General features: G+C 36.6%; 1 protein-coding gene across 20 annotated transcripts in view; it reads right to left on the reverse strand.

Annotated features, from left to right (window-relative positions):
• The window catches only part of HDAC9 (histone deacetylase 9), a 921,222-nt gene that overhangs the window by 841,485 nt on the left and 55,844 nt on the right, over positions 1 to 23,893 (reverse strand). For all 20 annotated transcript variants that reach the window (XM_045387612.3, XM_074035372.1, XM_074035361.1 and 17 more), the window contains exon 2: positions 7,128 to 7,248. In XM_045387612.3, the coding sequence (XP_045243547.1) occupies positions 7,128 to 7,152 (25 nt within the window). In that variant the 5' untranslated portion in view covers positions 7,153 to 7,248. The remainder of the gene's footprint in view (positions 1 to 7,127; positions 7,249 to 23,893) is intronic.

Below are 23,893 nucleotides of genomic sequence, written 5' to 3' on the forward strand. Positions count from 1 at the left end.
GAAACGTATGGTAAAATTCATAACCATGCCTCACCCACTGGAAACTCAAAATTCTGTAAATCTACAGAATAAAGACAGAAGAACCAAGAAAATAAGGGGGGTGCAGTGGATAAGGAGACAATTAAAATGCAATTACAGTTTGTAAGAAAAACAAGTACATCTATTTGGTTCATAAAAAATACTTTTGCAGGCTGCGTGCAGTGGCACATACCTGTAATTCCAGCACTTTGGGAGGCAGAGGCAGGTGGATCACCTGAGGTCAGGAGTTCAAAACCAGCCTGAGCAACATGGTGAAACCCCGTCCCTACTAAATACAAAAAATGAGCCAGGCATGGTGCCTCATGCCTGTAATCCCAGCTACTTGGGAGGCTGAGGCAGAAGAATTGCTTGAACTCAGGAGGCGGAGGTTGCAGTGAGCCAAGATCACGCCATTGCACTGCAGCCTGGGCAACAAGAACAAAACTCCATTTAAAACACACACACACACACACACACACACACACAACACACACACACACAAGACTTTTGCACCTCCCAAACTTGTGATCTTTTAACAATTTTATTTAACATAGTTCTTAGCTTTCTAACCCTACAACAAGTTAGAGGCAATAAATTATAAGTGGAGAAAACTGCTATACGTTGACATTCTCAAAATACGACAAAAATTAAGAAATATGCAGAAAACCACAGAAAGTAAAGCCTTTGGGGGATATTTAGTGTAAAAGTACAGGTTACATGGCTCCACATACCTTTGTATTCCCCTACAGTTAATATAGTACTGCAACACAAGCACACGTGCACCACACATGTATACACACACACACACAGAGTTTTTGTACTCTTAAGAATAAACTCCAATCTATACAGAAAAAAAATCTTCTATAAAGGTTTCATATGATGCTATAAACAAAGGGCTGTACATGTGTATTTGCAGAGGTAGCAAGATTTTGCTTATAGGGCTGAAGAAAATATATAGTCTAGCATTGTTTCCTAATTGTGTTCATGAAAAGATCAGTGTAAAACAAGTATTTATCAGCCCCTGTATATTTGAACTAGATTTTCATCATAATACTTAAAACAACAGAGGTGTTGAAAAACATGACCCCAAAATGCAATAAAGAACAAATGTAAGAATTGTAAGTATCAAGTTTAAAGTACTTTTTCCTCAGCATATGTGCAATTATAATTTCAGATAAATTGACATTATTTTTAAATGCTAATTAAGGAAATATAATATTCAGCATACATTTTACTCCCATTTTCTGCAGAGTTCCCACTAACAGGAACTTGAATTTTGTAACAGCTACACTGGGCATTATTCCACATGATTCATAAAGAAAGGCTTAGGCAACTCTTAGAAAATGTAGGTAAGCTGATCTGCCCTGATTTTAATGTGTTTCAATCTCTTTAAAGGAAACTTACTTAACTTCTTAATGACTGGTTAAATCAAAAGCGCATTATAAAATACTCCACCTCTTGGTAAGCAATACCATATTTGCAGCCCTAGGTATAAAATTTTAAGACAAATGTAGAGAGAGCCCAGCTGTTCACCAAACCTGTCTCCTCCTCTTCCTGGAGTACTGCTAGACTACATTTCCCAGCCTCCTTTGTGGTTAAGTATGGCCATGTGGCTAAATTCCACTCAACGAAGTGTGAACAAAAGTGATGTACCTTTGGAAACTTCCCACACTCAATGCACTTCTTCCATTTCCCTCCCATCAGCTTGATGTGGAGACGCACACTGACCTTAGAATACATGAACTGAAGAAGCACAAACCAGTTAGAAGCTGTCTGAGGCAAAGGGTAGCTATTAGAAAAAGAGCAGCTCGCTACTCAGGAAAACCCTTTTAGTCTTTATATGAATGAGAAATAACCTTGTTTTCTGTTTAGCCTATATTATGGAGGTTGTTTGTAGTGTTACAATAATGAAAATTATATGTTAAATTATCCACCAAAATTAATTGTGAAAAGCAAATGTAAGAACAAATAAATGTGCAAAACAAATTTATACTGAACATTTTCAGAAAAGGCTTATGCCTCACTTATTAAAGCACTGTCCTTCAAAAACTAGAGAATGAATAAAATGCTTTACTTGGTTTGTTTCAAACTTGAATATCAGATTGAGAAGTTTTGACTTACAAATAGCGAAAGAATGAATCACTTAATTGTGAAGTTAAAGTAGTAAAAAAAAAAAAAAATTCCAAAACAATACTTAATAACTTTAACATACAGTGTTTCCTGTTAACACCATACCCTGTGATTAACTTCTGCTACAACAAACATCGAAAAACTAATTTGCTTTATTATCCTGGAATATTTTTCTTGAATATTACTTGAAATAGATAATTGGCCAGTGGCCTGAAAATATTTCAGTTATATAGAGCTACTTGTCATGGGATTTGACCTGTATTTCATTAAAAAGCTAAGTGATCATACTCATCTAGGGAAGCCATAACCTATTTGATTTGCCCTAAGACTCTATTTCATTTAACATTCATTTTTTATGGTAACACACTATGAACAAACTGAAGAAAAATACCCACTTGGACATTATGATATTTGTTTGTAGCTTTGTCCTGGTTTTAGTTTCCTACTTAATGACTAAATAGCACCACAGTGGGTAATGCGCTGCAGTAAAAGTGGTGAATCATTAAAGAGTTCGTAAATTTTAAAAACAGGGGCAGGCCTTCTGGGTCCCATATGCTTCTAAAAAACCCGATGTTGTGCTGTATTAATTGAACCATGAAGCTTTTATTAGTCCTCTTTAAAAATGCTTGCAGAGAAGCTTTTATTAATGCGTGCCCCCAAATTGTTTATACTACTTAGCATTTCCATAACAATTTATATTTCAAAGAACTTTTTGATCATTAGTTACATCTACTCTACATTTCTATAGAGGAATTCAGCTGTTTAGCAAAACAGAGGCATGAAGATAAATCTCTTACCTAATTTTTGCCCAAGACTTGCCAATAAGAAAATGAATAGAATATGAGAAAATGAACAGAATATGAGGAAATGAACAGAATATGAGATCCTGCTATAAACCTTTCACTTCTATAAACAGCTTGGTCCTCTCACTCCATATGAGTAGAGTAGTTGTTGTAAGTATTCCCACAATGGTGAAAAGAGAGATGAGCTAGCTTTATACACGGGGCTTTGAAAACTAATGTTATAGGACTTTGCAACACATCTCTGGCCACTCTGCCTTCCAAACTTACCTAGAAGCCCACAAGGCCAGAACACTGCACAATTCTAAGGGCAACAGGCACATTGTGTTCTATGCTTGGAAAATGCCTTTGGATGCATTTTCATCAAAATTAATTACAAAAATTAGATTCCATCAAATTTAAAAATCATCCTGGAATCATGTTAGGGTGGATGTAGCCCAATTTATTTTAAAATGTTCAGGCTGAAATCAGGTTATCTATAATCTTGAGATCAGACTAAAAATCTGCTCTGGGTTAAAATACGCTTAAACTTCTTTTGAGGAAAATCAAGGCACTCCATAAAAATTTCTTTGGTCCATCCATCTCCCCATAAAAATGAGATGGCTTATATAGAAGCAAAGCCACTAGAATGTTCCCCTCAAATTATTGCCTTCTCTAGGTTTCCACAGTGGTAGTTTTCTTTCCTTTTTTTTTTTTTTTTTTTTTTTTTTTTTTTTTTTTGGAGACAGGGTCTTGCTCTGTGGTCCAGGCTAGATTGCAGTGCAGTGGCATCATCATGGCTCACTCACTGCAGCCTTGACCTCCTGGGCTCAAGCAATCCTCCCACCTCAGTCTCCTAAGTAGCTGGGACTACAGGCATGCACCACCATGCCAAGCAATTTTTTCAAAACTTTTTTGTAGAGATATGGTCTCACCATGTTGCCCAGGCTAGTCTCAAACTCCTGGGCTCAAGCAATCTTCCCACCTAGGCCTCTCAAACTGCTGGGATTACAGGAATGAGCTACTGCACCTAGCCAGTGTTAGCTTTTTATTTATCTATCATCAGAGAACAAAAAAACTAAATTATCATAGTTTTGCTCACAAGAGAGACACTTACTTGAGACAGGACTTAATGATGTATTTTTTTTTGTATTTATGGTCTCCAAATATGAAACACTAGTGCTGTTGAATGGACTAACAGCATTTCTACACTTTGCCAAGTCATAGTAAAGAGCAAGATACATTCTACAGTCCAGTGTCCTTCCCCCAGGTTACCACACGATACTCTTCCAGGGAGGAGTCTGGAAATCTGTATTTTTAACAAGTCTCAGGAGATTTTTACTATCTGACACGTTTGGAAAATGCTAGATAAGATGAGTCCTAAAGTCCTTCTTTCTGAGATTTGGCAATTCTGATAAAAAATTACGTTACTAGAAATAGTATCCATACTGCTGTACAAAGGAAATAAATTTCTGGTCCTAAATTTATTAAAATACGACACTGAATGGACCAAAGCTATTAATATTTCTGTCTCTCCCACGAAAGGGTGCTGTCCATAAGGGTAGAAACTATGTTTTAGTGCTCATTGTGTCCCTATTGGGTAACACACTGGCTGGCACAAGTAAGATGCTTAATAAGTTTTGAATGAAGAGCTCAACTGCAGCAGCTAGCTGCCACACTTATCCAGATAGTCTTTCCTCCATTCAGGATCCTCAGTGCCCAAAAGCAATACCCAATGCTCTAACTTTGAACATAACTGGGCAGCAAAATTAAAATAAAAACTAGTAAATTTTATACACAAAAATCAGCACTTATTGTTTGACTGAATACATGATTAAGACGGTGGCATCTTGTACTTCATATCAATCACATTTGAATATGGATGGAGAACTTTTCTAAGAATGATGTTAACGCATGGGAAAAATAAGAATTCAAACTATACCAGAACCAATTTTGAAGACAAACATACTCAGTCTGAAACATGGACTATTAAAGAATTTCTGGAACTACTGAAGTGAGTCTATTTTCCTTTCTGGTGCACAATAACTCCTTAGAGCCATTTGTGGAACAAAAGCAAAATAAATGGATGGTGATTGCATAAGACCAATTTAATTCTCTTTTTAGATAGTGGGAAAAAAGATGTAAGAAAAACATATTTTTTTCTAAATCAAACAATCAGGTTATTTCTCACCAGTGGAATATATATGGCACCATAAGATGCAGGCTAATAACAGGAGAAGAATTTTTTTTTTATGTTTGTGGCAGGAACATTTTCCTTTATCTATGCAAAGTGCATTTCAGGTCTCTGATCATAGTTATTTACTTGCAATAAATAGAGAAACTCCTACCCACCTGCCACATTTACTATCACTTTCCTCAACTTCAGATTTCATTCATAAAAACTTCCCAAACAGAGTTGATGGAGACCTCTGTATAACGTTATTGTCAACACAGCAGAATTATTTATAAGAAAAAGGTACACAAGGAAATTTTAGTGACCCTAAAGTCAAGTAAGTTTCACTCAATGTCTCATTTATCCATTACCTTTTCTCTCCTCATAAATGAACAATCATCATGACTGGCAAGAATTTCCTCATCAAAATAGCAGCTTCAAGTAAGATTTTCATTTTATAAAATCAATATTCTTGGGGAGCAGGGTATACCAACATCCACTGCCAAATATTATCACAAGAAAAAAAAATTGACCATAGTGGTTCTAAATTAATGCCTCTTTTAAACACTCCAATTTGGAAACACTGAATTTTTGTACAAATAAATATATGTAATATTTAAAATGCAATATACACCTATATAAGGTAAATGTTATTTTAAGTTCATTCCAATAGTAAGAATAATAGTACTAGACTACAATTGTAATAAGCAACGCAGCTCACAGAACACACTTCAACAAGGTTGTCTGTAGAGGATGGTGGAGGATGGGATGAGAAACAGGCAGAAGAAGCTAAACCAGTGATTCCCAAAGTGTGGTCCCCAAGCAGCAACAGCATTGCCAGCGGAGCCTGTAAAAATCACAATTTCTGGGCCCCACTCCAGACTTACAAAATCAAAAACTATGAGAATAGGGCTTGCTTTAACAAACTCTCCAAGTGATGTCAATGTATGCTAAAGTTTGAGAATCACTAGGCAATAAAGACTCAGAGATAACGGGCATAAGTAACTGTCATCTGCTTAACCAAGTGACAAGCCAATTATCAAACATGGTTGTGACTAAAGACTCAGGGATTTCTTGACTACACCATGTAGAATCAAGTTCCAAATTCAGCATACAGGTTGGCAGCCTGTTGGGGATATGGGGAAAGGCTGATGAAACAGTAGAATTCCCAAACAGCTAACGTGGGTGTGGCAATCCAGGGAATGAAAATCTTGGCAAAAGTTTTCTCCCTTATATGCCCCGAATATGACAGTACATAAGCTTCAATTTAGAGAGTTGAATAACCCAAGAATATGAATATGCTAAAGAATCTATAAAGAAAGAAATGTTCCTATAAGTATCCAAGCAGAAAATTCTTGTAAAACTTGTCTGTTACTAGTATGTGGTATCTGACCCTACTTCATCATTCCTAAAACTTGGATTGTGTTTGTTCCAAAAATGACAGCCTGTTCCTGGAGGAATGGGTGTTGGCTGTGCTGATCACAGCACTACATGAGCAGCACACATCACTCTGGAACAGGAGGAAGCAGGTGCTGAGATTATAATTAAATATGTATATAGGAAACAGGAGTGGCAGCAAAGAAGGGTGGGGAGGAAAAATATCCTTCCTGTGTGTCAAAGAGATGGAGGTGGAGTCAACCCACAAGCTGACTCCCAAAGCCCCACAGTATAATTTAAAAGCATACAGACACATGTTAGGTCAGAAAGATTACGGGTGCAAAATGGATTCCTACATAATATTTCATATTCATAACTTCATAAAGTTCAATCTGAATGTTACCTTGGAAGCAGAAGAATTAAAGTCCCATGCTCAGACTAAAATGCAAATCAAATCAGTTGTCCAGGAAGCAAACTGGGTGAAGCAATAGAGAATTAGCTATCAAATGCAAAATTCAAAATTTGTTACATTAAGCAATCTTTGTTCAAAAAAAAAGTTCCTTCATAAATTAAATTACTCAGTTTGAAACAACATAAAGCAACATCTTTCATTAAAGTCTATTAACAGTGTAAGAAGCAACCAGACTGACCAGGCTGTGCAGGTGAGCTCATCATGAGAATCGGAGGGACTGCTAAGACTAGAATACAGATTCACAGTCTTTGTCGTTCAACTGCTGACGATGGTCCAAGAGAGACTGGCAGAGGAGAAACCTAGAACATAAGAAAAATGCAACGTTTAAGATACAAGCTATGTCAAGTCACACTGAAAAAGAAACACAGAGAACTGGCCTTGAGTGTCGACTTAGCCACAGTGCGACCATGTGTCTTTGAGGCAGTCATATCAACCTTCCAGGTCTCTAAGTCTTCATCTAAAAAAGAGCAAATTTAGCAGTCTCCCTTATAGAACAAGAATATTGAGAACATAGAAATAAAATAATAGGTGTAGAAGGAATCTGTGAGGGAGAAAGCAATTCACATAATTATAATTAGCTTACTATTTACTGTTCACTATAATTTGTTTGCTATTATTATTAGAGAAATTAAAAACCTTTTTTGGATTCTTGGATATAAGTATCTCATTACATAGCATTTTAAACTATCGTTATCAAAGACTTCCTCTTACAGAAAGGACCTCTTGGCAAAAAGAAATGTTTAATGGACTAAAAAAAACCCAAAAAGGCCATAAACTATAAGAGTGACAGAAAACTCCCATGATAATTTCCACTTCTTCTTAAAGTCTTTTGTAATCTTGTTCCAGCCCAAAGTAATAGCAACCATAGTCTTTCTAGGAGTCAAACTAACTGGATGGACTTTTCAAAAGGAATTTAAGGGACTTTCTGCTTTTAATTTGAATGTACTTCCACTTCTAGACACTTAAAGGAAAAGCAACTGGAAGGACATTTTCCTAAGAGTTTACTGGAATGTCAAACTTAAGAAAAAAGCAGCAGCTTTTAAAATTACACTTAATGAGTTTCTTACTAAAATAGTATATCCCAATTGCACTATTTTTATAGACAGATGCTGTAACTCTGAGAATTATATACTCCTTTATCTTCAGAATCCAACATATTTATTGTGACTCGTTTTTCCATCACTATTTTGAAAGTGTTATTGCTATTTTTGCCCAAATGTATAAAGCCAGATATAAATACATATTTTCTTTGAAGAACTTTATAACATCACCAAGAATACCTATAATACTTCATATGGTCTCTAAATAGAAATGTGCTATTTAGTTATTCAAACAGCTAAGTAGTGTCATTAGATCTAACAGGCTACTTCTCATAACATCCTTGATGCTCAATAAGTATTAAGATTTAATAACAATTAAAATGTACATTTTTATAAATATCCTTCAAAAATTATATTGATGTGCTGTTTTATTAACATCATCTGAAGAGTCTTGATTTCTATGTTATTGAGAAAGCAACATCTCTAAAGAAAGATAAAAATGAAGGGCAAATTTTTTTATTTTTATATCAAGAAATGGACATTCTGATATTAGTTTTAGATAAAAATTGTTCAATGTGATGTTTACTACAATAATAACATCACCCTTTGGGAGGCCGAGGCGGGTGGATCAGTTGAGGTCAGGAGTTTGAGACCAGCCTGGCCAAGATGGTGAAACTCCGTCTCTACTAAAAACACAAAAAATTAGCCAGGCATGGGGGTGGACACCTGTAATCCCAGCTACTCAGGAGGCTGAAGCAGGAGAACCACTTGAACCTGGGAGGTGGACGTTGCAGTGGGCCAAGATAGTGCCACTCCACTCCAGCCTGGGCAACAAAAGCAAAACTCTGTCTCAAAAAGAATAATAATAATAATGATAATAAACATAAATATAAACATCACTCACATTGTTCTTCATAGTTACAAAGTACTTTTAGACATGTCACCATATTTGATATTACTTTCATAAGAACCACACTAATAGATAACTTGTAACTCTCTCCTCTCACCCTGGACCTAATAGGTGAGGAAACTGAGATGCTATCTGCTTCATAATTAAAAGTAAATAAAATAAAAGTTAAATTTACTTGAATTTGAATTTACAGACTATCTTAAATTAACAAGTGTGAACTTCAAGATTTTGTCATTCTTATTTTTTTACATTGTGCTCTGAAACATTTTATAAATGCTCTTGATACATTATTGATTCTCAGTTGCACAATTTGATTTTAAATTAAGAATAACAAATAGAAAGCAACAGGAAAGCTTTAGAGAATGTAAGTGAAGCAGCTCTGAAAAGTACCTTCCATCAAGGGCATAGTTAGTGTGATTCTTAAAAAAATGTTTTTCATCTTTAATGTCACTTTGTACAATTGATACTTGTGTATTTGCCAGTATAACTCAAATTTAGCCAATAATTTCTAACAGTTCAACAGCAGTTAATGTCTACCACTTATTTCCACAAAAAAAACACGTAACAACTCTCCATGACATGCTGATTTGTGGCTGGGTATGTAATAGTTGGGTTTTGATTTCATAGCTCCAAACCTAAGTTGCAAAGTAAATCTGGGATGGAAATACAAATTTGACTTACAAATATCAAGTGTTTTTGAAAGTAAAACAACTCCCCTTGCCTTCAGTTTTTTTAATAACTGCCTCCTTATGACACATTGCTCTAACATTTATGAAAATGTTATCTGAATACTCTTTTAATGAAAATTAATAGGCATTTCTATATTGATATTCACTAGTTTCCATTTACTGCATTTCCATTTCCAATAATCCACATTAAATCAAAGTTATCATTACTGCCACAGCTGCACAAGTAGAATATGGTGATTTAAGGAGTTCTCCTAAAATGTTTCAGGGATATGGATCTGCTGTACATATGTGCACATCACATGTATGGATGCATCATAGGCTATATATGCTTCCCTCTCCTCATAGCCACAAAATCAGATTAGCAGCCTGATCCACACCTTTTAGGGACAAAATTGATATATAATTTTATATAAATTAAGACCACTTTAAGTTGCCTGGAAAAGAAAGAAGGGTCAATGGCCAACATCTGTCAATGAGAATGGGGAATTTATTCTCAAATCTTCCCACACTTCTTTATCCAAATGGGCTGCAGAGTAATAGACTGTTTAGAAGTTCCCCTCATATATTAGTCATTCTTATGATAAGTCTGAACTAGAAATAATAGGAAACTGGCCTTCAGGTGGGTAGATAACAAAAAAGAATAGAAAAATAATACAAATTGTTTGTAAGTACAGATTATCAAAACATATAATAGAAATATATCTGTTTTCAATTAATAGTTTCAATGAATTTTAACACGAGTTTCTCCATGCTGTAAAAAACATATCCATATAGGTGCACATTGAAGGAAATAAACACAAGTGCAGCCAAAACAACTGCTGCTATGAATCCTTTGTCTCTTAAGATCCAGGAATGGTTATTTTGGTTCTTGACTACATCAATCCACAATAAAAGACTAAGAATCCTTTGCTTCAAAAAGATCATCTCTGACTACAATTTTGTCAGCTCCCTGAAAGAACATTACTACTGTAATATCCTCGGCTGTAGCACAGGGCAACAACTCAAGACAGTGACATCTTGCAGTCTCAGCTTACCCATGCAGCCAGAAAAAAAGAGGGCACTACCACATTTCACTATCCCAGCCTATTACTGTCCTTAACATCATACGTGGTAGTCTTCCATGGGTCCTTTAACCATTCCACCTGCTCAACAGTAATAGCATCACAAGTCAGAAGAGCTTTACAGGACACAAAGAAATTACACATGGAGTATCTCTTCTGATCTTCACAACAGCCCTTTGGGGTACACTGAATCAGCTGTTGTTATTTCCATTTTACCAACAAGGCGTCTGAGGTGTAAAGAGGTTCAGGAATTTGTTTACAGATATGTGGCTGGCAAATGGAGGGCTGATCCTGTAACTCTTAGCCCAGTGCTTTCTTCGTAGCTTTGCAAGGAATTACAGGCCACTTGGGCAGAGCTGTTTGAACATCAAGACCTTGCCTATCTAGTCATTACAACTTCAGTAATGGCTCATTGAGATGCAGGTCTTCTTTACTAAAGGACCTATCAAGCCATTGAATAGATCAAACTCAGTCACAAAACATGATACAATGAATCCAAAAGTTGCCATAAAAGTCTACAAATCATCTCACAACACAAGCTTTCAAATTTGACTTAGACTTCATGTTTCCTGAATATCACAATAACCATTTTGGTTTTTAACTATACTCTGAGCTTCTTATTACAGTTGTCTTTTTTCCCCACTTTTGGGTAACTAGTATTATTTTGGATAGTGTGCTACTAAAAAAGGAGACCACTTTTGTAGTCTATGTAGGTAACAAAAATCTTGTCTATTTAAATCTGATATATCTTCCTTATGGCTAGGGCAAGCCAAAATATACAGTTCAGTCTACACAGCCATTCACACTTATCTACAGGTCCTTCTCTTCTCAAATTGAGCCATTAACCATGGTTCCTCTATAGAGTATGCTTCAAAAACTCAGTTTATCACAATCACTATATAGATCATTTATTGGTGGGAAAAGCTTACTGTGCCAACACGTTGAACACCAAGAGATTCATCAGATCCTCAGTCTCTCTCTCTCATGCCTTAGAACCTGAAATTCTACTGTAATTTTAACTTTAGAGAAAAGCATTAGAAAACTGCTCTTAACATTGTGTTCAACTCAACAACCCTTACTGAACACATACAAGACACACTGTTACCCAACATGGAAACCTTAAATTCTATTTCATTGATCTGTTTCTTGCTTTTACCATAGACAGTCACCAGAATGAGAACACTGACCTCTTAAAAATATCTTTCTTATCTGAATCCTCCTTTCCATTTCAATTAATACTGCTTTGGCTCAATTAATTGTTTGTTCTTGATTGGATTCTTAATCTAGTCTTCTATCTGGTATCCCTGCCTCCAGGGAATGTATAAATAAATGAATGAGTCAGTAACTACAATTTGGTGACACACAGCTCCTTAGTTGGTATTCAAGTGCCTTCATAACTGGTCTCCTTTCATCCCACTTTTCCTCCTTCCTTCTTTTCCTCATGTATGACCCCTACGGTTTCAGGCAATCTGTGATTACTCCTAGAGTGATGTTCAACATAATTAGCTACTACCGAGGGACAGGCTACTCAGAATGAACACCTGTATGAGCACTGGTGGAGCTTTACTAAAACACATCGGCTGACTATGAGTCCTGACTATTCCTACACAGTATCATTCGCATTCCATGCTTTTGTGTCTCTGCAAAGGATACTATTACCTGCACCTCCCACCTTGAATTCTTGGAGTCTTTTTGGTTGCTTGGTTTTTGAGGTAGGGTCTCACTTTGTCTCACGTGATCACAGCTCATTGCAGCTTCAACCTCTGGGCTCAAGTGATCCTCCCACCTTAGCCTCCTGAGTAGCTGGGACTACAGGAGTGTGCCACCATGCCCACCTAACATTTTCACTTTTTTTTGTAGAAACAATTTATCCCCATCATCCTGCCTCAGTCTCGCAAAGTGCTGGGATTACAGGTGTGAGCCACCGCACCCAGCTGTACCTTGAACTCTTTAAGGCCATATCGAAATGAGAATTCTTAGCCAACCACTCCAAGTAAAAGATCAGCTTTCTTATCTATGTTTCCATTGTACCTTGTATCATACCCATAATAACATCACATATGTTAGACAATAATAATGCCTCTTTATGTTAGTGGAGTACTTTCATCCATGATGAGGCTATGTTCTTCAGTTCAGGGACTAAACTACATTCATCTTTGTAACCCCCACACCTAGCAGAGAACCTGGTACATGGCAAGTACACAATAAGTTCCTGATGAATAAGTGAGAAGGCAGTAAGAACTAAACCAATGATTCTGTAGTTATGCAACTTTGAGGCAGAATCACTTATCCAATTTGTTAGTATAGATTCCTGAAAGACTAGTACACAGTCCTTGGATTTGGAACAGAGAAAGAAAGAAAAATATTCTTGAGTTTAGGCCACCATCTAGAAAGAGCAAACCTAGATGGGATGGGTGCCTGCATGGGTTGGGAAGACACCAGACATCCCCAAACTTTGCCCATGAATTATGTTGACCAAGATAGGGTCACTTCCTAGGCTTTTCAATTAAAGTAATTTCTTAGCTCATTGAAAGGATTCCGTTTCTCTCTCACCTTATTAGCATCAGCTTTTTTTCCCTAAGGACATCCATCTTTTTATCAGACATGCTCTACAAACTCAAGTTGGCCTCAAAACAATCAAACCACTTATTCATGAAGACAAGGGAACATGGGATGCAGAGATGTAAGGATACTTGTTTCCCTTCAACTTTAAGTAACAGTAGCAGGACTGTGCTCACGGTGCTCCCGACAATATGTATGTTGTCCTGAGGAAGAGAATGATAAGAGTCTAGGACTCTAGGGGTTCTAGGGACTGGGAAACTGATGGGCACAAGCAAGAGCCACACCAGCAATGAAGTTGGTGATTTAACCTTCCCTAATACCATCACAGACACCTGCTGCTCCGATTCACCAAATGTGCTGGCAAAGACTGGCATATCAACTACTTTTGGCTCATTCTGGACTCTGGGGAGTGATCTATGCAAGACTATTGGTTTCACTCCCCACCTGCACTGCCAAAGGTTTGCTGAATTCACCCTCAGAGCATACCTAGGAGCAGAACATGTCACCCAGAAGGCCACACATCTCACATAGAGTCTCTGTGCCTACATTTTAAAAGCAAATAATAAGCTCCATTCTAAGACTTTTAGGAGAACCATTTAAGAACAGGCTACATTGTTGGGTGTAATATAGAGCAGGGAACGCAGCTTGGGAGGTTAGTTATGCATATATTTTGCATATTTAAGATAAGATTCAGTAGTCTATACTATAAATATAACTCAATGGTAACATCTAAAAATATATAACATAATCAGGAATGGTCTGCTGGATATTGCATTTCATAAGAACAAATCTTGCCAACTACAGTACCTGCACTAATAAAAATAGACCTTTTCGTAGTAAGCCTTGATTTTTAAAACACTGGGCTTAGCCCCAGGGTATCCAGTACCCAACCCATATTCCAAATGCCTCTACATCATAAAGATCATTTTATCAAAAAGTCTTACTCCACTGATTTTTATTGGACCATCTTTGAAGGCCCTATCTGCAACTCCCCTCCTTGGACAATAGGAAGTCACAGTCACCATTATCACCAATTTGAGTTTAAAAGGAGACTCACAATGCCCAGAAACTGCAGGATATACAGGCTTCTTTTCAGTCATGGCAAAGGGGTTGTTTAAAAAAAAAAAAAAAAAGAAAGAAAGAGAAAAAAAAAAAAAAAAAGCTTTGTCTACCTGTAAATACACACTGGACAGAAGTCTAAAATAGAATTGTGAAAAGGAAGTAATAGTCGAAGTGAAGGAACTTGTAACAGACAACCTCTGATACCTGTGCAGCAGGAGGGCTTTGTAACTCGCACGCTATAACCTTCCCTGCAGAAAACTGCCGACCAAGCATGTTGAAAAGAGCCCGTCTCCCTGGTCTACTACCTCACCTGTGTGGAGGCATGGGTTATGATCAGCTAGCCAAATACAAAAGACCTTTAGCCATCATTGTAATTTACAGCGATATGATTCTCTTTTTCAAGCTTCAATATTGTGCACATTTTTTAAAATTCTGTGATTTCTTTAATCATATTTCTTTAATGCTGCAACTCAACTCTGGAAGATCTGATAATCCCCACGTCGAGCAAAGTGCTCTTGTAAAATGTTTCACTAGCTGGGTGGTCTGGAAGTCAATTAACCTCTCTGAGCCTAGTTGCTTAAACATGAATTATTTAACTTACGAGGTCATTGTGAGGCTTGAAGGAAATAAATGTAAAGTAATCATTGGTAAGGTGAAGGTGCTCAAAAACATTGGCTGTTACTATCATTATAGAAATTTTATTTTACTTCAGGCCAAATTTCATCCCAAGAGAAAACAGTGACACACGGTGCCTCTCACTGTGGAACAGAGTCCTGCAGCACAACTATTAATCTTTCTCACTCCACTAGGGTTACAACAGGTATCTAATTACTAAAGCTTTTTTTTTCATTCTTTTTCTTTCTTTTAGAAGGCAAATGTGCACTCTAAGGAAATACACTGTGCTATCCTTTGCTTGGGAATATACCACGTTTACTTTAATCTTTCACTCACGTTAGTTATACAAAAAAATCACTTGGGTGCTAATAGAAAGAAAAACATTCGAATAGAAAAAAAAAACTGTAACTTAGAAACAAGTATCATTCTGTAGAAATTTGAAGGGAAGCATGAAGTCTATTCCCCTGATATTGTATAGATCTTTCTATAAAGAACTTGAATATGTTTTAACAGATTGGCTTGGAAATTTCAATAGACCCTAAGGTCCCTCTGTTTTGGGAAGGATATCACTGATCATTTTACTCACTCCCTCTATCTGTTGCTGGCAGTCCATACAATTTTAAGCCAGCCAAGACACATCTCGAGGCACAAGCAGATGTGCCCCTCAGGTGAAGAAGTGATAACAGAAAATATCCACACGATGAAGAAGGAAACCAGTATGAGTCTTAAGTCACCAGGGCCATTGCTCAAAGATGTGAGGTACATGGTACCCTCCCCAGCCAAGACCCATATTGACACTGATTCTGTTTACTCCTCATCCCTCCATCCTTGGCAGGAGAATAGGTTCTAGAGGCAGGGACCCTAAAGCCGATTTGCGCTGACTTCCTAGAACTAAATCAAAAGGAAAACCCCAACTTTCCATGCCCAAGTAACTCCACCTTTTTCTGCATGGCAGATGAGAAACTGAAAGTACCTCTGATTGGACCACTCCCGCAACCAATCAGGCTGATAGAGGGCCAAGTCTTCATTTGTATAGAACGTTATAACTTCACTTCAGCCTCTGATTGGTCGCTTTCTGCAACCAATCACACTGGTCGTGAGCTACTACTGCATTTACATAGGTTGTACATCAAGTAACAAATGGGAAAACTCTAGAGGGTATTTGAACCCCAGAAGATTCCATAACCAGGCTCTTGAGCCCCTATGCTCAGGCCACTCCCACCTCGTGGAGTGTACTTTCATTTTCAGTAAATCTCTGCTTTTGTCGCTTTATTCTTTCCTTGCTTTGTCTGTGCGTTTGGTCCAATTCTTTTCACCGCTAACACATTTGTGACCCTCCTTTCCACTAGGTTTCTCCAGAATCCCTTGCAACTGATTAGGCCATTGGTTATTTGGGCCCTTTCCAAATAACTTACCTTCACTAATGAGCTGAACCAAGCTCATCTCCCATCTTTATCTCCATCTCCTCCTCCCCTTCCAAAGAAATCTACTTTATACCTACAACTTACTTCAATTCTGTCCCTCTCTGGTTCTTTTCTAGCAAATGCTGTTCCTTTGTCTACAGAAACTTCCTTGTGAAAACATACCAGTACATCTAATTTAGGATACACCTAAATTTCCAGAATACATCAATTTGTAAAAAATGACTCATATCAGATATTGTGCTCTTTGAACTTCACCCTATCAATTAGTATTGACTTTTCTAACTTATACAAACTTTATATTCAAGTTAAGAACAACCCAAGTTCATGCTATAGAACCTCGTGGACTATATTGTGCACAGGAGCAAGTTTTAGCTCTGCTTGAATGTACCATGTACTTATTGAGTGCTTGCTAGGAATGTTCAGAGCTGGGAGAGTGGTTCAGATAGCTCCTGCCTCCCAGATTTCATACCAGTGATTTTTTAGAGTACAGTTCAAGAACCCCTCTGAAAATGCAGATGCAGACACTCAGGACTTACCTGAGACCTTCTGAATCAGAATCTTTAGGACAAGGGCCCAGAAACAGCATTTTAAACAAGTTTCCATGGTGATTCTTAACTGAGCTAAAGTATGAGAAGCACAAGAGAAACAACATATGCATATGAACAATTAAGAAACAAAATAACAGACATATAGAGAGAGAAGCACAAGGAAAAGTACCCTGACTTTGTAGTCTGGCTAACCTTAATGCAAATTCCAATTGCTGTATTTTCACAGGCAAAGTATTTACCATTTGACCTTCAGTTTCCTTACTGGTAAGTTGCTGGCTCTAATAGCTACTTGCAGGGTCACTAGGGATGAGTGATAATATATTTAAAACACTTAGCATAGTGCTCAATATATGTGAGACATTATGACATTCGGGGCCTCTGTGTTACAAACTGCCCTACGAATAGCTTACAATACAAGCTATTTTCTTTAAAAAAAAAAAAAAATGGGACAGCACAAGTGCTACAGGAATTAGGAGAAGGGAGTTCTCACTGTGATTAGAGGTAGAAGGGAAGGTACATGAAAGAGCTGGTGCACAGCTTTGGGAGACTGAAATTTATTCAAACATGCATGGGTGGTAAAAATGTCCTCCTTTCCCAGAAGTTGTCCAAGTCATAGCTGCTATGCTCAATGAATTGTATACAGTTGCAAGAAAAAATTAAAAAAATTACCTTGCTGTGTCCCTCAACTATTCTGTGAATTAAATGATCTATTTTTGTATTCTTCATATCATAAAACATTTCCACTGTCAAAATTATCCTCAAAATTATCTCAAGCTTTATGCTAGTAACATGATGATAGTTTGTTGTATGTAGCACATTCCATTCCCAAGGAAATGGTGGAGTTTTATACAGACAGCTTCACAAATATGCCATCAGTTATTTATATACAAAATGATAGTACTGACCTCCTGCCAGAAGAGGGAAGTCTGGATTATTATACTATGATTACAGTACAATATAGGCTGCAGCTTTTCTATCATCTCTTCGAAGAACCATGTGAAAGATGTCTAGTGAGGATCAAGGAGGCTGCAAAGACATTCACCTGCTCCAGGAAGCTAACTGGCCCATGAGAGGATAAAGCCTCTTAATGATCCCATTAGTAAAACAGGCTAGTTGATTAAGCTAACTCACTCAGAGCCAATCCTATTAAACCTCATTATTCCTGTGAAGAATCAAAAGTATCTGCAACTCCATCTCAACAAATGGAGCAAAGTTTCAAATGATAAAACCTGAAAAAACAAGGTAACAATTACTGAGTATATAAATACAGTGTCAGAACTCAAAACAAACTTGGCACTCAATCCACAGGACATCTATTCCCCCTGAGTGAGAAAGCCACCTTTGAAACTGAAAATCTGTATTAAAAATAAGGGGACCAAAACAATTCATTTTATTGAAGGCAATTTCTATTAATGTCATATAGGGGAAGAGATACAGCCTTTGCTTTTATATTCCAGTTCTGCAAAAAAAAAAAAAAAAAAAAAAAAAGCATATATATATATGCATGTATTAAAACAGACTGAGACAGATCAACATATATAAATAGCTCAATCCAACATCTGTAGCAGCCCGTTAGATTGTATTAAAGTCCTTGCTGTTTATCAGGCTGGTAAATCATATCAGCTCCTAGTTATTTAAATTGCCAGTTGCCAGGCAACCATTTCTTTTTGTCAACTGTCACTCACTCTTAAGTTCCTCTGCAATACTTCCTTAAGAAAAAAATAGTGAAAAAATCTTGACACACTTATTTTGGGCATAAAAGATGCACTTAATTTTATCTCTGATCTTCAAGAGTCTGAGAATTGAGTGATATTGAGAAAATAAAACCTGTTTAGTGAGTTGGAGGAGGAACAGTGTTGGAACAGGTAGTGATAACGGATGAATATCCATACAGAAAAGTTGTGGGACTTTGCTAAAGTAAGGTCCTTTTGGGACCTGGCCCACAGTAGAGGTATGTTTGTGACAAAAGCTTTACAAAAGAAAATATGCACCCCAGAGATAAGAGGCGATTCTCAGCAAAATTGATGTCCAGTTATTATTTTTATAATCATGCTTTTCAAGGTAAGGCAGAGTCCCTTAGCCAACGAAGATAATATTGCAGTGTGCATGCAATTCACTTTGTCAATACAAGTACTTCTAGAATCGCCATTCCCTGTCTCTCTGGGCATTAGTTTCAGACCAGATCATCTCTGAAGTTCTTGCTAGCAATAACATTTTATAAACCCATCAATCTTTAAATTACACAGTTCTCAATGGCAGCCTATATAAAACTGGGCCAACCTAATAAATCAGACCTTTTTGTTGCTACATCTCAAAACAAAATAGATAGAAACATATATATATCTAGATACAAAGAAAATTATTTCAATGTATAATGTTGCTCTTTATTTAAAAATGAAGAGGGATATCTTACTTCAAGTAGGAAATAGCAGAACTTATCAACTTTGAAATTAAAATCTTTGTGCACCAAAAAAAAAAAAAACCCTAATAAAGTGCAAAGACAAATCACACTGGGAAAAATATTGAAATGCAAATAACCTACAAGAATTAGTAATGGAATTATGGCTGAGCACTTTAGATTACATGTGTAATCCCAGAATTTGGGGAGGCTGGGGCAGGAGGATCACTTGAGACCAGGAGTTCAAGATCAGCCTGGGCAAAAATAGCAAGACTTCATTTCTACAAATTCAAAAAAATGTAAAACCTTAGCCATGCACGGTGGTACGTGCCTGTAGTCCCAGTTACTCAGGAGGCAGAGGTGGGTAATCACTTAAGCCCAGGAGGCCAAGACTGCAGTGCGTTATGATCACACCACTGCACTCCAACCTGAGTGACAGGGTGAGACCCCGACTCTAAACAAAAATAAAGAAAGAAAAACTTACTAATTATTATAATAATATGTTGTTAAATATTATAATTAACTACTAATTATGTTTTCTTTTCTTTTTTCTTACCTATAAATAAGAAAGAAAAACAAAGAACAATTTAGAAATAAGAAAAGGACAGAAACAGGCAATAAACAAAAAAGACATTTTCAGCAGCTAATAATTATATGGAAAGATGCTCAATGAGATACCAAAACACATCCATCCAAGTGGGTAACATCTTAAAGTCTTATAATCCTCATGTTGGCAAGGATATGGAACAGTTAAAATTTTCATACACTTTCAGAGACAGTATAAACTCACACATCATTTAAAATAGTAATTTAAAACTATCCTGTCAAGTGGACAATGCATAATACCCTATGATCTGTGTAGGCACAATACTATCCCCCTCCAAAGATATCCATGACCATATCCCAAGAACCTTTGATTATATTACCTCATATGCCAAAGGGAATTAAGGTTGCAGGCAGAATTTAGGTTGCTAATAAAATGACCTAAAATCATAAGATTATCCTGGATTATTCAGAATGGCCCAGTGTATTCAGAATGGCCCAATGTATTCACAAGGATTCTTAAAAGCAGAAGGGATAGGCAAGATGTGGTGGTTCATGCCTATAATCCCAGCACTTTAGGAGGTCAAGGCAGGAATATCACCTGAGGTCAGGAGTGCGAGACCAGCCTGGCCAACATGGTGAAATCCCGTCTCTACTAAAAATACAAAAAAATTAGCTGGGCGTGGTGGCGACTGCCTATAATCCCAGCTGCTGCTCAGGAGGCTGAGGTGGTAGAATCGCATAAACCTGGAAGGCAGAGGTTGCAGTTAGCCAAGATTGCACCATTGCACTGCAGCCTAAGTGACAAAAGCGAGACTCCATCTCAAATAAATAAATAAATAAATAAAGTGGAAGGGAGAGGCAGAATAGAATCAGGCAGAAGTGGAAATGTGACTATGGAATGATAGTTGATGCAGCAGTGCTGGTTCTTCAGTCCTGCTGAAGATGCAGGAGAGAGACCATGATCCAAGGAATGTGAGCACTCTCTAGAAGCCAAAAAAGGAAAGCAAATGGATTCTTCCCTACCAGTTCAAGAAGAAACACAGCCCTGCGGATACCGTGAGTTTAGCCCAGTGTGAACCATGTCAGATTTCTCATCTACAGAACTCGAAGTTAATACATTTCTGCTGTTTCAAGTCAGCACATTCAGGGTAATTTGTTTCAGTAGCAATAGGAAACTAATTAGTGACCCAACAATTCCACTCCTAGAGAAATTCCCCCAGATCTTCTTGAGAAAAACCACAAAAATATTAACAGCCAGACAATGTAGAACAGAAATTCTGGAAACAGTCTAGATGTCCATCAACAGGACAATGAATATGTGAAAACTGTAGCAGTTTGTATATTAGAATAATACACAGCAATTAATATAATGGGCCTAGAGCTATATATATCAAAATGCATACACCTCAATACTTACAGTACATTAATGAGATAATAAAATAAAAAATGATTTATATAATACACCATATGTATAAAGTTCAAGAATATATGAAATCGCATCATAATATTTATGGATAAATATTTTATATTTAAAAGAATAAATGGGAATGGTAAACACCACATTCAACTCAGGATAATGGCTCACTCTGGGGAGTGAGTGAAATTTTACAAAGAGCACTTCAACTACATTTTAAATGCTTTATTTCTTAAAAAAAAAAAAGTCCTCAGGTAAATAAGACAAAACATAAAGATATAATGAGTAGATGAGTATTTATTAAATTTATTATTCGTATTTTTCTGGATTACTAAAATATTTCATAATAAAAAAATAAACAACATATGTTCCAATGATGTATTTTCCATGTGTCCACCGGCGAACAGGCAAACTGATTCTTCCCAAGTTCACAGAAAATGATCTCACCCAAGGAAGTATCCCTATTAACTTGCCAATTAAAAGACAAAAATACCTAAAAGCAAACATCAATATTTAATCCAATTTTTGTAACCTTCCAGATGTACACTAAAACAAGCAGTGTATTTTTATTTTTCCTTTTATTTTAAGCAATTTCATCTTAAGTCTGCAAAGTCAAGAAGTAATTCACATTGAGAGGGTTTCTTCTGCATGTCTCCAAAGAGGCACACCCAGGTATGAAGACGTCTATTTGCAAGCGGGCATTTACAAAATGGACCATAATAAATGTACTGTCACCTTTCAGACAAAAAAAAAGGAGATGATTCATTTAGAAAAAAAGAGTTTAAACAAGCTGTAAGTTGTTAAGTAGACAAAATAACATTCTACATATCCTTGTCAACCCTCCACCAATGAGGATCAATAAACCTATTTACTAAAATACACAAATATTGCAGAAAAAACATAAATCCACTTTTTGTGGTTTAATATTTTTCCCTTGTTACTTATACTTCTATCAAACATGATGCAATTCCTATTTTTCTCTTTTTTAAGAGACAATGTCTGTCTAATGCCCCCAGGGCATTATGAGAAGATTAAGAAATGACTGTTCTGCTTCTTGGGAAAAATGTTAAAAATGAGGGGGTTTTCTGATTTGAATGCTTTTCCTCCTAAACTGGAAAACTTAAACTTGTTCTCTAGGAAGCATTAATAACCTAAAATACTGGAACCAAATTGTTTTTGCTAGAAGGAAAAAATAAACACAAGAAGAATCTGAAAATAATGTGTAACTTAAATATGTAACATGAATAAAAAGTTAAAAGCATTGTTTCTGCAGCCCATTGTTGTTGAACTAAAGCTTACTCAATCTCTCAAAAAGCCAAGGTCTCTTTCTTTTAAGCCTGAGTAAACTAATTATATGTAGTTCTGGGTGGTACACAACTTAATACCTGTGCTGCCAAAATGCCAACCACAACATAAAAGCATAAACATAGCAGCTCTGAAGAAATATTTTTCCCTTTGTTGTTTTCCTGACCAAGCCACGCCTGAGTCCAAATAAATTTATGTCTCAATCAACGACTATGAGTATTGAAAATGAAGAGTTGCCATATCATACCTAAAATGGAAGGTAAACATATTATTCTAGATTCATTTATAGAATACTATTCAAGGTACAAATGGACTAAAAACTACTACCTAAGAAACAGTGATGTAAGAAATAGCTCAGCCAGACATTAACTTATAATCGAAGCTCTTATCCCTTTAATTGATGCCACATTTATTCATAGCATGACAGCATTCAGCATTCTGGAATTACCTGATAGGGTCCCTCTTCTTCAATAAGATGTTTCCCTTTCTTGATCTCTTTTTATTCTTCCTGTTTCCTTTTTTTCCCAACCAATCAGCATGAAGATTCTTTTGCTGGTGAATCAACAGTCTTACATATTTGCTATGTGCCCTTTTTCCAGAGAAATATCATTTCTTGTTCTATTGACCTCTTTTGTGGGGTCTTTCTGTTCCGATTCAAATTATCTCCTCTCGGGATACTTCTATTTCTCCAAGGTTGAGCTTCCTCAACGTAACACAACAGAGATCTCTGAAACTATCTAGGCCACTTTGCTCTCCTTTAGAGGAACTTCCTCACTCACCTCTGACAGATTACCAGCATCTGAATATAACTCCTATCAACGACTGATGAGAAAACCATATGAGAAAAAAATCTATTGATGAGAAAACCACAAATATTTAAAAGATGTTCTCTATATTAAGTTAAAATATACCCCTCTGTAACTTCTATTTTTTTGTTGTTTGCTCCAATCAGTCTTCGAGTGTTCCAGAATCTCTTTGTTATAGTATTAATATATAGTCATTTAATTATTTGAATGCTATCATGTTTCTTTCCAATCTTAAATATCCTCTATTCATTAAAATAAGGTTTTAACCCTAAAACCATTAGCCCAACAAAAATGCACAGTTCCCACTACTAAATGCTGTTAACTTAGTAATATGATTGACATATGTCTGGATAATATACTGGTAGGTACTACAACATAGCCCTTATCAGCTCAGTCAACTTGAAACCATATAACTGCACCCAATGCCATTACATCACCCTGTATGTATTACTTCAAATTATCTCCGTGTGAGATTATTTTGCTTATTCATTGCTTCTTATTGAGTGCCTGTCTACATCAGACTATACCAGACTACAAGCTCCATGAAAGTAAAGATTATGTCTG

The sequence above is a fragment of the Macaca fascicularis genome, chromosome 3, assembly GCF_037993035.2.
Source record: "Macaca fascicularis isolate 582-1 chromosome 3, T2T-MFA8v1.1".
In the NCBI taxonomy this organism is placed as follows: Eukaryota; Metazoa; Chordata; class Mammalia; order Primates; family Cercopithecidae; genus Macaca; species Macaca fascicularis.